At 42.0% G+C, this 12500-nt stretch overlaps 1 protein-coding gene across 1 annotated transcript in view; it reads right to left on the minus strand.

Moving 5' to 3' along the window:
• Positions 1–12500, minus strand: part of LOC143026136 (uncharacterized) — a 467263-nt gene that overhangs the window by 249119 nt on the left and 205644 nt on the right. Inside the window, exon 4 of the mRNA XM_076186139.1 lies at positions 11791–11980. Within this exon, the coding sequence (XP_076042254.1) occupies positions 11791–11980 (190 nt within the window). The remainder of the gene's footprint in view (positions 1–11790; positions 11981–12500) is intronic.

The following is a 12500-nucleotide window of genomic DNA, read 5'->3' on the forward strand; positions in this document are numbered from 1 at the left end:
ACGCTTAATTCATATGCAAAGTGTCCTACTGACTTGTTCCACAGTTGTTGCAAATACGCCCGGTCTTGGGATATCACGAATATGTAAAGGAAAAGGAAAAGGACGAAAGAAAATAAAAGAGGTCATTTTGAAAGCCGACATTTTGGATATTGTGACACACTCCATTTAATACTTTCGTGAATGCCTTCTGGCATACTTTAGACGCCAAGTTCGGGCAAAAAAAAAAAAAAAAAAAAAAAAAAAATCTAATCAGCTGTAGGGTGGACACGAAAAATCACAATTAACCAACAAATTTATTGCTCAGTCGATTAAATCGCCTGTTTATTGGCAGAATAAGAATATGTATATCGCATCGCTGAGTTGGTTGTGTGTGTGTGTGTGCGCACGCGCATGTATGTGTGTGTGTGTGTGTATGTGTGTGTGTGTGTGTGTGTGTGTGTGTGTGTGTGTGTGTGTGTGTGTGTGTGTGTGTGTGTGTGTGTGTGTGTGTGTGTGTGTGTGTGTGTGTGTGTGTGTGTGTGTATTTGCGTGAAAAAAACGTTGCGACATTGTTCCTTAACCCAAGAACGTTTGTGTAATTCCCAAATCTGAGTACAAACCCACATGGTCAAGGCTGGATAGATGAGAGAGTGTGGGAGGGAAGAACTGTTGAAGATGAGGGTTAGAGGAAGAGGAAAGAAGTCTTCTATTAACCCATTCCGTTTACAAGAGTGTGTAGTGATGACCATACCAAATCAAATAACTCCATTTTGGTAATATAGTTAGATGCTACAACCATAACTTCGGAATCTTCTACATTTGGCAAAGCAAATTTTTCCCTTCAAATCATCAATTTGTTCTCGTAGTTAGTAACGATTAGCTTTTGTTAATTTACAGCTCTTTATGGATTAGGTGATAATATAGACTGAATAGAATTGCATGTGGTCAGTCAGAGCGCTACAGAGCCTATACATTACCTTTGAGACTCGCATGACGGTTTTATCCATTAAAAAAAAAAAAAAAAAAATCATCACCGACCAGAGACTCACGAATATCTTTTTCACTTTGGAGAACGATTTGTTTTTGGAATTCTGCTCGACGACAGACAATGTTATTCAGCTTCAGGGGCATCTCCCAGAGGAGTAAGGCGCATACTTCGACTCGCCCCTTGTGTTAAAGTGACTTACAAGTTTCATTTATTCATCTGACGAGGTAGTCGGCCCGGGGGTGGGGAGTAGTGGTGCGAGAATAAAGGATTAGATTCCCCTTCGGTACGAGTATGTATGGAGTACCAATTGGCCTCGGAGTTGGAAGAAACTTTGTACGTTGGCGTAGGAAGTTGGAGCCAATGAATATGGAATAAAACGATCGACCGTATGTGTCTAAAAACGTAAATACATGCAGTTTGCTCGGGAAAGAAGAGGGCAATCACATTAAAAACACAGCGATATGTATGTGATTCAATAACAGTAAATACAATTAGACTTCTGTCTCGTGGCATCTTATTAAGAATATAATTATCGTTTCTAATTTCAACGATTATGGAGATTTCTCTAATGATAATTATAACGATTATTGGCTCATATTTCACTTATGGAAACCCCACAACCCCGTAGTATTCGGCAACGGTGCTCTTGTGGATCTGTCCGAAAAGAAACGTTGGAATGTTGTTTTCTGTTGTATTACTATCGTCTTGTTTCTGCGTGACCAGAGGAGAGGAGTGGTCAAGTTTCTAGTAAAGGAAGTGGAAAAAATAGAACTGAAATTAATCAAGATCTTGAGCAAGTATCGACATTAAATTAGTCCTCTCTCATACCCTTTGCTCCCAAAATCTACAAACATCCATCCATCACGGGTCTCTCAAAGATTTTTCTACGAAAAAAATAAAATAAAATATATTTTTTTCCGACTGTTATGACAGTATCACAGGTTTATGAGAATTAATCGACTTGCGCTGCAAACGTATAAATATTTATTTGCCTTTGAAATGCTTCATACGCGACGTCGTAAAGGTGGGCTATCAAAAGTCACGGGGGCAGAGAGTTATACATAAAGCTTAGTGAAGTTCAGAACGAAAGAGAAAGGTTGAACGCAATGTACAGTCCTTTTCAAAGGTCCTGCCTTCGATTCTGGACGCAACCGAGCCAATACAACCCATGTATCCTTATCCTTTTCATCAAAAGACGAACGATTTGTATCCAAAAGAAAATATTAATGTTACGTAGATATTTTCCCGTTTTCTTTTTAAGGTAAATCTAGCGGTGGACCCAAAACTCCACGTGAGCGTCGGAACGCACAAGACTGCGCATAGGTAAACAAACGAAAAAAACATTTACTAAATATGAAGAGGTGGATATTCATACCATAGAGCGAAAAGGGGCGATGGATGTTAGCGCTACCGAATCTTTTTGCAGCGGTTACCACCACGGGATAAACACACATGGAATGTTTGTTACATTCCGACGTTGAGGTGGTATGTGTGTTTAAATGTACGTGTGTTTACTGATCGCATACACGGCTGGGCAGTAAGGAAAGCCTAGGAAACGAATCGTGTAAACATGTACATACATAAAAGCATACGTACACATATGTATACATACATACATACATACATACATACATACATACATACATACATACATACATACATACATGTGTATATACATACATACATACATACATACATGTGTGTATATATATATATATATGCATGTATATATATATAGAGAAAGAGAAAATAGAGTGAGAGGATAGAGAGAAGAGAATGGGTAAAGAAAAAGAAGTGAGAGAGCGTGCGTCTCTCTCTCTCTCTCTCTCTCTCTCTCTCTCTCTCTCTCTCTCTCTCTCTCTCTCTCTCTTTTCTCTCTCTCTCTCTCTCTCTCTCTCTCTCTCTCTCTCTCTCTCTCTCTCTCTCTCTCTCTCTCTCCATCTGTGTGTGTGTGTGTGTGTGTGTGTGTGTGTGTGTGTGTGTGTGTGTGTGTGTGTGTGTGTGTGTGTGTGTGCGTGTGTGTGCGTGTGTATGCGTGTACTAGTGCACGCGTTATGGTATAATGAGCAGAAAAATTTCCTGGAGGTAAGTTGGAATGAATACGACCGCATATTTACATTAAGACATCTTTCGAGGCTTTGTTCCTGAATGATTCATTTCGTATCAGGAGGAAAGTCGAAGAAGCGAGTACCAAAATCCATTATGTATTATGTCGACATTTCGTCTGTGAACCAGACATTTGCAAGACAAGTTACATGTAATTAAAAAAGATCGGCTTCTGGCATTTTATATTAGGACGTTGGATTTCTTGGGAGGTGAAGCTTGAAGAAGACATACTGGACTAAAGTCCGTCCGGGGTTGGATTTTTTTTATTCATTTATTTCTATCACTGGTGAGAAATATAGCAACACATTTGTAAATCTCAACTAACACCACAGTCGGACGAGAGAAAGATTTGAGTAAGCGAAACTATATATTTCGATTGCTGACTGCAATCCTCTTCAGTAGTACAAAGTGGAATAAATAGTTAGATTTAAATAGTTAAATAGTTCCCTTTCCTTTGTAAGAGGTTGCTATTTACAATAGCATCCTCCTTCCACTTTGTACTCCTGAAGAGGGTTGCAGTTAGCAATCGAAATATATAGTTTCGTTCACTCAACTCTTTTTTTTTTTGTCAGACTGTGGTGTTTGTTGTGATTTATTTTCATCTTTGATTCTTTTATCTTTGAAATGGTTTACGTTAGGGTTTTGATATCCAATACACACGGTTTTCGAATTCTGCGACGTGTAAATACTGCCGCACTGAAGTGGATACTTGAAAAAAGGCAGCATCAGAATTATGTACAGCCACGAGCAAAAGTTTTCACTCACAGTGTCAATATGACTTTTTTTTTGTATGGTACATAATTCATTTTCCTATCTAATATCTAACTTATTATTTAGATTATGTTCTTGAATAGAAAATATATCACGTACGCTATAGAAAAATCATAATAGCTTTGTGGGTACTGTTGCGTAGGTTAAAACTTTTCTGTGATTCACCATTAACCATGGTCTTTGGATCACGTGTTAGACTTGTGATTAACAGCTATTTCACTCCCAGAAGAGAGGTCAGATCTCGTATATAACCGATCTATGGGTAATGCTGTGACCTGTATGATTCACCATTAACCATGGTCTTTGGATCACGTGCTGGACTCATGTTCGACAGCAATTTCCCTCCTGGAAGAGAACTCAGAGCTCGTATATGACCGATCTATGGGTAATGCTGTGACCTTACACGCACACACACCCCAACTCCCCGCCCACGAGAATTGGAGTAACAGCCCGCAGTGTGTATGTGTGCGTGTGTGTGTGCGTGTACTACATAATGACCAGAAATTTTTCCTGAAGGGCAGTGTCCTGCGGTTAAATGTACGATTTTTTCGGTGTGATTATTAGCCACAAATAATATCTGGTGACGTGCATCATGCCTGGTATTATATGTAGGTTGTTCGTACGATTTGTACGTTCGATTAAGATGATCAGTCTAGTACTTTGCTGCTCGATGTAAAACAACCCTATTCACGAACAAAGAATTTGTGCTCTAGACAATCGTTTGACGGTCATCGTTGAGCCACGAACGATCGTCGTTGGGCGATAATCGTACCGAGAGAATCGAACCTTAAGTTGGGAGTGAAGTGGGGAGTTCAGGAGAAGTACGGGAGGCGAGGAGTGTTGTTGGGAGTTATGAGGAGTTTGTGGGAGGATGGGAAGTCGTGAGTGACAATTCGTAGAGCGACTTGGGAAAGACTCGAAATTGAGACGTGGATCAAATATAGATGTGCTACATTACCATAGACCAGTGCTTCTTAACCTTTTTACCCTTGCGTAACCTTTAAAATAAATTGCATGTCTCAAGGAACCCCTGCGCAAAAAAAAAAAAAAAAAAAAAAAAACATATACCATATCTTTCTCATTTCATTTTCATCGTAATAATATAATAGGTTAGATAGGATGGTGTCTATATTGCATCATTACAATAACCAATGATATGTTGTGCGTGTTTAATTATGTTACGTATATGAAATGAAATAAAAAATCAAAAGTGCATTAGCTTATCTCACTTGTTCTCGCGGAACCCTTAGGGACCTTTTGCGGAACCTTAGCGTTCCGGGGAACCTTGGTTGAGAAACGCTGCTATAGAGGTTTACTACATAATCGCTGCATCATTGCAAGACTGTCGTAACTCAAAAATTTCAAGTATAGAGTTACAATGGTTTATAAGAATGCCAAATGATACCACGTCTTTTGGTAACAAAGTCGTAAGTCAAGTGGAGCCCTATTTACCTAATCAAGATGGTAAGTTTTGTTGCTTAGGGTAAAATTATTAAAGTTATAGGACTTAGATACTTTAAAATGCTTCTCCTGAAAAATCACGAAATTTGAGTTACGACAGTCTTGCAATGATGCAGCGATATGTGGATGGAGTGATGAAATAGATAAAAGCCAAGACAATGAAAGAATAAATGAGAGAAAGTAGGGAGAGAGAAAGAAAGAGAAGCTACTGGATGCTGTGTTCGCTTAGCTGTGGGTTCGAATCCCGCACTCCTCACAGATTCCTAGCAGTGGGTGATCGTCCTAACCCAACCTTCCCAGTCAAACAGGGTGACCAGAAGGAAAATGACAACGGACGAGGCAGTGAAAATGAACAACAAAAGTGAATAGGAACGGGAAAATGAGATAAAAAGATAAATGATTACAAAACGTGGCGGAAGAGAAGTTCTTTCGAGAAAAAAATGAGTGAAAGTAATAAAGCATTAAGTGAAATTGAGGTCGTGATGATGTGAACGAAAAGAACAAAAGAAAAAGAAATTCATTATTATGTTTCAGTTATCTCCTTTTAAGGAATGAAGATGGCGGAGGGACACACTTCGTTCTCGTTATTACAAAGGATTACAAAGGCGGAGCATGCCGACAGGAGACCTTTTGGTACATATCAAGGTCGGATGCGAAAAAGATATATATAATAATGATAAATGAATAAATGAATAAATAAATGAATAAATAAAAACTATATTAGAGTAAATAATAATAAATGAATAAAATAAATGCATAAGTATCACTATCATTTTGGATAAAATTGACCTAGTCCTGGAATACAAACGACCACCCTCTATGTGGGAAATGTTTTCATTGCAATCACTCACGCCCGCACACACGCACACACACACACACACACACACACACACACACACACACACACACACACACACACACACACACACACACACACACACACACACACACACACACAACACACACACACACACACACACACAACAAACACACACACACAGAAATATATATATATATATATATGTATATATATATATACATATATATATAATGTATATATGTATGTATATATTTATATATATATATATGTGTGTGTGTGTATATATATATATGTATATATATATATATATATATATATATATAGAGAGAGAGAGAGAGAGAGAGAGAGAGGGGGGGGTAAGATACCATGGGAGAAATACAGACCTAGAGGAATACGCATAGACATTTTGTATGCATGGATGAGCATGCACCCACTCACCCACGTGAACATATAAACACACACGCACATGCACACGCACACACACATGTACACACACACACACACACACACACACACACACACACACACACACACACACACACACACACACACACACACACACACACACACACACACACACACACACACACACACACACACACACACACACACACACACACACACACACACACACACACACACACACATACATGTATACATACACACACATGCACACACATTCATACATACATACACATGGACACACATGTGTTGGTTATAGTAGTCCGTCGCTGACGACGATGACGTTGCACCATGCCAAGAAGTGGTATTACGCCAGATGAACTCGCTGATGGCTGTGGAGTCCGATTCTCGATTTGCATATACGGCTGCAGGTATCACAGGGAAAGTTGCCCTCTGCCTGATGTGCCGCATGTCTTTGCCGTCTTCGATGTTCTGCCCGATCGTTGTAGGTGGTAGTGAGAGTATCTAAGCCGTTTTGGCATGTGGATCGCCATTCTCCCCGATCGGCAGCAACATTTTCAATGGTGGTGGGTTCGATGCCACATTTTTTCAGCGTTGCTTTCAGGTAGTCCTTGTGTCGTTTACGTGGGCCCCCAGGGTGGCGTCTGCCCTCAGCAAGTTCTCCATAGAGAACTTTACGTGGTAGTCTCTCTTCTGGCATGCGGATGGTATGCCCCAGCCACCGTAGTTGGCGTTGGGTTAAGACTGTTTCCAGTGGGTCCATTTGTGTGCGTCGACGGATTACACTATGAGGTACCTTGTGCCACCATTTTAGACCCAGTATGCGCTGTAAGCAGTTGGTGTGAAAGGCCTCCAGCTTTATCAAATGGCGTCTATAAGGCACCCATGACTCACTGCCATACAGAAGGATGGAGAGACAGATTGCCTTATACACCGAAACCTTGGTGGTGGTGGTGAGGTTGCGGTTCAAGAACACTCTGTGTGATAGTCTACCAAAAGCTGCTGCTGCCAAACCAATGCGGCGTTGGATTTCGCTTGTCAGGTCACAGGAGTCAGTGAGCACTGAGCCGAGGTAGGTAAACTCATGAGTGTTTTTCAGAGGTTGTTGATTGATGGTGAATTCCGGAGGCTCTAGTTGCTCAGAGATACTGAGCACTTCTGTTTTGTTTATGTTGATGAATAATCCAGATCTGGTATATATATTTGAGACAGCGTTGATGGTGCGCTGAAGACCCTCTTTGGATGAGCTCACTAAAGCAGTGTCATCTGCATACTGCAGTTCATGGATTACTTCATCTGTTACACGTGTTTTGGCTTGGAGGCGTCGTAGATTGAAGAGGTTACCATCCAGCCTGTACGACAGCCTGACACCATCAGCAGGATCGATTTGCTGTCTAGCAATGTTGGAGACTGCAGCGAGGAATAAATTGAATAAGATGGGAGCAATAACACACCCCTGCTTCACACCTGACTCAACAAGGAATGGCTCAGACTTGAGCCCAGAACTGGACACTCGAGCCATAGAGCCATCGTGAAAGGCTTTCAGGACACCCAGAAATGTTGGTGGGCATCCAAATTTTACAAGTACTTGCCATAGGAGAGGACGGTTCACAGTGTCAAAAGCCTTGGCAAGATCTATAAACGCCATGTAGAGGTCTTGGTGTTGCTCAATGCTTTTCTCCTGGAGCTGTCTTGCCACAAACACCATGTCGACTGTGCTGCGCTCTTGTCTGAAGCCACACTGAGATTCAGGTAATACTTGTTCTATGATGTTGTTGATAATTCGAGACAATAGTATTCTAGTGACTACCTTCCTGAAGTTGACAGAAGGGAGATGCCTCGACTGTTGCCACAGATGTTCCTGTCCCCTTTCTTTTTGTAAATGCTGATGATTATCTGCATCTTTCCATTGTTGTGGGCAGCAACTTGAATGCCACACTTCTTGAATTATATTGTGGAGACAGTTCACAACAGCTTGCCCACCATGCTTTAGGAGCTCAGCTGGGATGCCATCAGGACCAGTGGCTTTATTGTTCTTGAGGCTGTTGATTGCATGGCTCACTTCTTGGATGGTTGGTATGTCATCCAATTCTTGAATTACAGGAAGGTTGGGAAGGCTGTCGAGAAAAGTAGGGTCAGTAGGATTTTGTCTATTCAATAATTCTTGGTAATGGTCAGCCCATCGCCTGAGGATGTCGGTCTTCTCAGTGAAGAGTGTGGAGCCATCAGCACTTCGGACAGGGCAGAGGTTATTGCTTCGTGGGCCATATGCTGTCTTAAGGGCGTTGTAAAATTGATGTTGGTCCCCTGTATCCGCGAAACCTTGGATCTCAGTGGCGAGGTTGGTCCACCATTCATTCTGCATTTTTCTAGTTTCGTGTTGGACTTTGGAGCGGAGGTCTGCTAGTTTGCCACGTGTTGTTGGATTTGGGTTGACAATCACTGCCTGATGTGCCCGGTTTTTCTCATCTATTAGTTGGTGTATTCCCTCTGACTGTTCATCAAACCAGTCTCGATGCCTTCTTCTTGAGAAGCCCAGAACATCCTTGGCAGTGTTGAGAAGGACTTCACTGATGCTATCCCACTTTTCTGTTAGGTATTCTGTTGATATGGGATCTTTTGTAGGGGCTGGCAAGGTGAGATGAGCTGATAATTCGGTTTGTAGGGTAGAGCGAGTTGCAACAATGTTCAGAGCTTTGAGGTCAAAGTGTTTTTTGGGAGCTTGTCGGCGAGTTGGAGGCCGAATTTTAAGATGAAGTATTGAGCGGACAAGGCGATGATCTGTCCACCCATCAGCTCCCCTCATAGCTCTTGTAATCTTTACATCTTTAATGTCATTGCGTCTCACAATTACGTAATCAAGCAGATGCCATATTTTGGATCTTGGATGCATCCAGGTGGTTTTAAACTTGTTTTGGAGCTGGAACATTGTGTTTGTGATGGTTAGATGGTGTTGGGAGCAGAATGTTAGAAGGCGTGAGCCGTTGTCGTTGCACTTACCAACTCCATGGCGTCCCAAGACCCCCTCCCAAAGATGATGACTGCTGCCCACTCTTGCATTAAAGTCCCCAAGAAGAATGATCTTATCTTCTCTGGGGATTGCCTGTATGATGTCATTAAGTTGAGCATAGAAACGATCTTTTATTTCATCATCAGAAACTAAGGTTGGTGCATAGACATTGACTAAGGTTACATATCGACTGTTTGTTATGGGGATACGCCAGCTGATGAGTCTTTCGTTATGACCTGTTGGGCTGTGGGGTATGTCGTTGAGTAATTTGGTCTTAACTGCAAAAGCAACACCATGGATGCGAGGATCCCCTTCGTTCAAGCCCTTCCAGAAGAAGGTGTAACCTTCCCCAGATTCAGTGATGGAGCCTTCATCTGAAAAGCGGGTTTCATTGAGTGCCGCTATGTCAATGTCATACTTTTGGAGTTCATAGGCTATAAGAGCGGTTCTACGGTGAGGTCTTTCATTGTTGTCTAGGTCGAGCAGTGTGCGCACATTCCATGTGCCAATAATGATTTTCTTTGTTCTCGTGTTATTGGGGCCGAGGTATGGGTTGCCACGACGAGGCTCGGCTACCTGTCCGTGGGAAATGGAACAGACAATTTTTAGGTCACCTTTTCTAGACCCCTCCCAATTCAGGGTGGGCGGTGTGGATCCTGAAGAGGGCCGCCCAGTCACCCTGGGAGCTGCCGAAGGAGGCTGCTGTTCCAGTCCCAGCCATCCAGCGACCATCACCCCAGGGCCGCCTCTCGTGCAGGGTTGGAGCTAAGGGCTGCCAGCAACAACCTTTGCCTGCCCTCACCACTCCCTCCCCGTCGCCGGAGGACTTTTTAATTGTAGGTGGAGATAGATGAAGTATTGAGTAGGAGATAAGAAAGTTGGCATGGGCAAAACTAGTGCATTGATGATTAGAGTGAAAAGTGGGTGCACACTCCACAGTCCACTACCTTGGCAGTCCATTAGCTGTTCCAGTGGCAGGTGGAGACCATGACGACTGGACTAATAAACCGCTGCAGAGGTGTGCCAATAGTCCAGTCTGTCGGACTTTGCCTGTTGCGTCACCCCGGCGCAGATTTTCTCTCAGGGTTTACTCCCCTAGCCCAATGCCAACCAAGGATAACCCACCGGGCTGTGGGGGCAGGGGTTGGTGTGAGACCAGGGCGTGTCCACACATCGGTGGGCCATAGGCTCACACCTCTGGGGCCCCCTGCTGCTCCGAGATCCCCTGCTGTTTAGCCTGGAGCCGCGAAGCAGCCAGTTACCGTGTGTGGCCACGAGGAGGCACAGCAGAAGTCTTGGTGTTAGAGAGGCTATGTACTGGCAGGGGAAGACTTACGCACTCGGCTTCCCTTTTCGCTAAAGCAAGCTAGCCAGCGGTGGTACTGAAAGCAAGAGAGCACAAGCAAAGCATGTAACTTACACTAAGGAGCATGCAGAGCATACGACCAACTGCCCAATGACCACACTAGACGCTTCATAACACCCTGACCTTACACACACACATAGACACACATACGCACACACACACACGCACGCGCGCGTGAGAGAGAGAGAGAGAGAGAGAGAGAGAGAGAGAGAGAGAGAGAGAGAGAGAGAGAGAGAGAGAGAGAGAGAGAGAGAGAGAGAGATAAAAAGAGAGATAAAGAGAGATAAAGAGAGATAAAGAGGGGGAGGGAGAGGAAGAGGTATAAACATACAAACACGTACACTCGAATGCACGAATCTGAGTAAACATTTCAATTGACCTGGACATCGATGAACTTTTACAATTGGGTGTGCGACTATGAAAACACTGTCATTTCTCTTTCACGGATTAAATACAACAGCAGGAATTGATTCTTGAATCGTGGAGACTACATGGATATGAAGTCCTTTTTTGATAAAACGTATTTAATATCTGTGTTGTCGAATATTGATTTCGAATGTAATAGATAGAAAAATACATCTATGATAATGATATTCCTTTTCCAGTAGTTGTCCCAGAAGTTGTTATTTAAAAAAAAAAATATTAAGTCTCATATATTCCTCTTGGTCACAACATATCAAGAGTTCATAAGAGGCACCCAAATTCATAAGCGTACATCAATGAAATCCATTTAATATCCTCTTGGAGAGAAAAAAAAAAGGTATTCCTGGACAGTAATTGCCAATTAACTTGTATTGACGCCCTTTGGGTAGTAAACACGTGTGGAAATTCCCAGACATCTTCTTCTCGAGGTGCTCTGTACGTACCTGGTTCCATTCAGCGTCGTACCAACGTACACGAGTCGATGCAATTGGATTTCTACCCGGTGCCCAGGCGGCGCTCTCAAGACGTACCAACAGTGGATCGGGGATGACATGTCACCCGGTGGGACCAAAGATCCGGAGAGAGTGCCCGAGCTGAAGGCGAGCACTGTGCCGTCTATGGTGACATTACACACTGAAATGAGACAATTGGTAACTTTTAGATAAAAGATAAGATAAACATAATTCCTGGACATATTCATAAACACATACTTCTATTGCTGTATTCATGTGCATAACGTATACATATGCTTATACATATACATATACATATACATATACATATACATATACATATACATATACATATACATATGCATATACCTATACCTATACATATACATATACATATACATATACATATACATATACATATACATATACATATACATATACATATACATATACATATACATATACATATACATATACATATACAAACATTTGAAGATACATGTACATATACATCTATCTATATAGATCTATTAGAAATATTAGTCTATTGTTATTGTCTGTGGTTTGTCAGTGTTGGATAATGTATATGTCGCTGGCTTCCGGAAGTATGAAAAGGGTAGCCATCAGTGACTCCCGATTCTTCGTATGCAAAACGATGTAGGAAATACATAAATACATACATACATACATACATACATACA

The sequence above is a fragment of the Oratosquilla oratoria genome, chromosome 6 (genome assembly GCF_046742065.1).
Source record: "Oratosquilla oratoria isolate Oo_2021 chromosome 6, ASM4674206v1, whole genome shotgun sequence".
NCBI lineage: Eukaryota > Metazoa > Arthropoda > Malacostraca > Stomatopoda > Squillidae > Oratosquilla > Oratosquilla oratoria.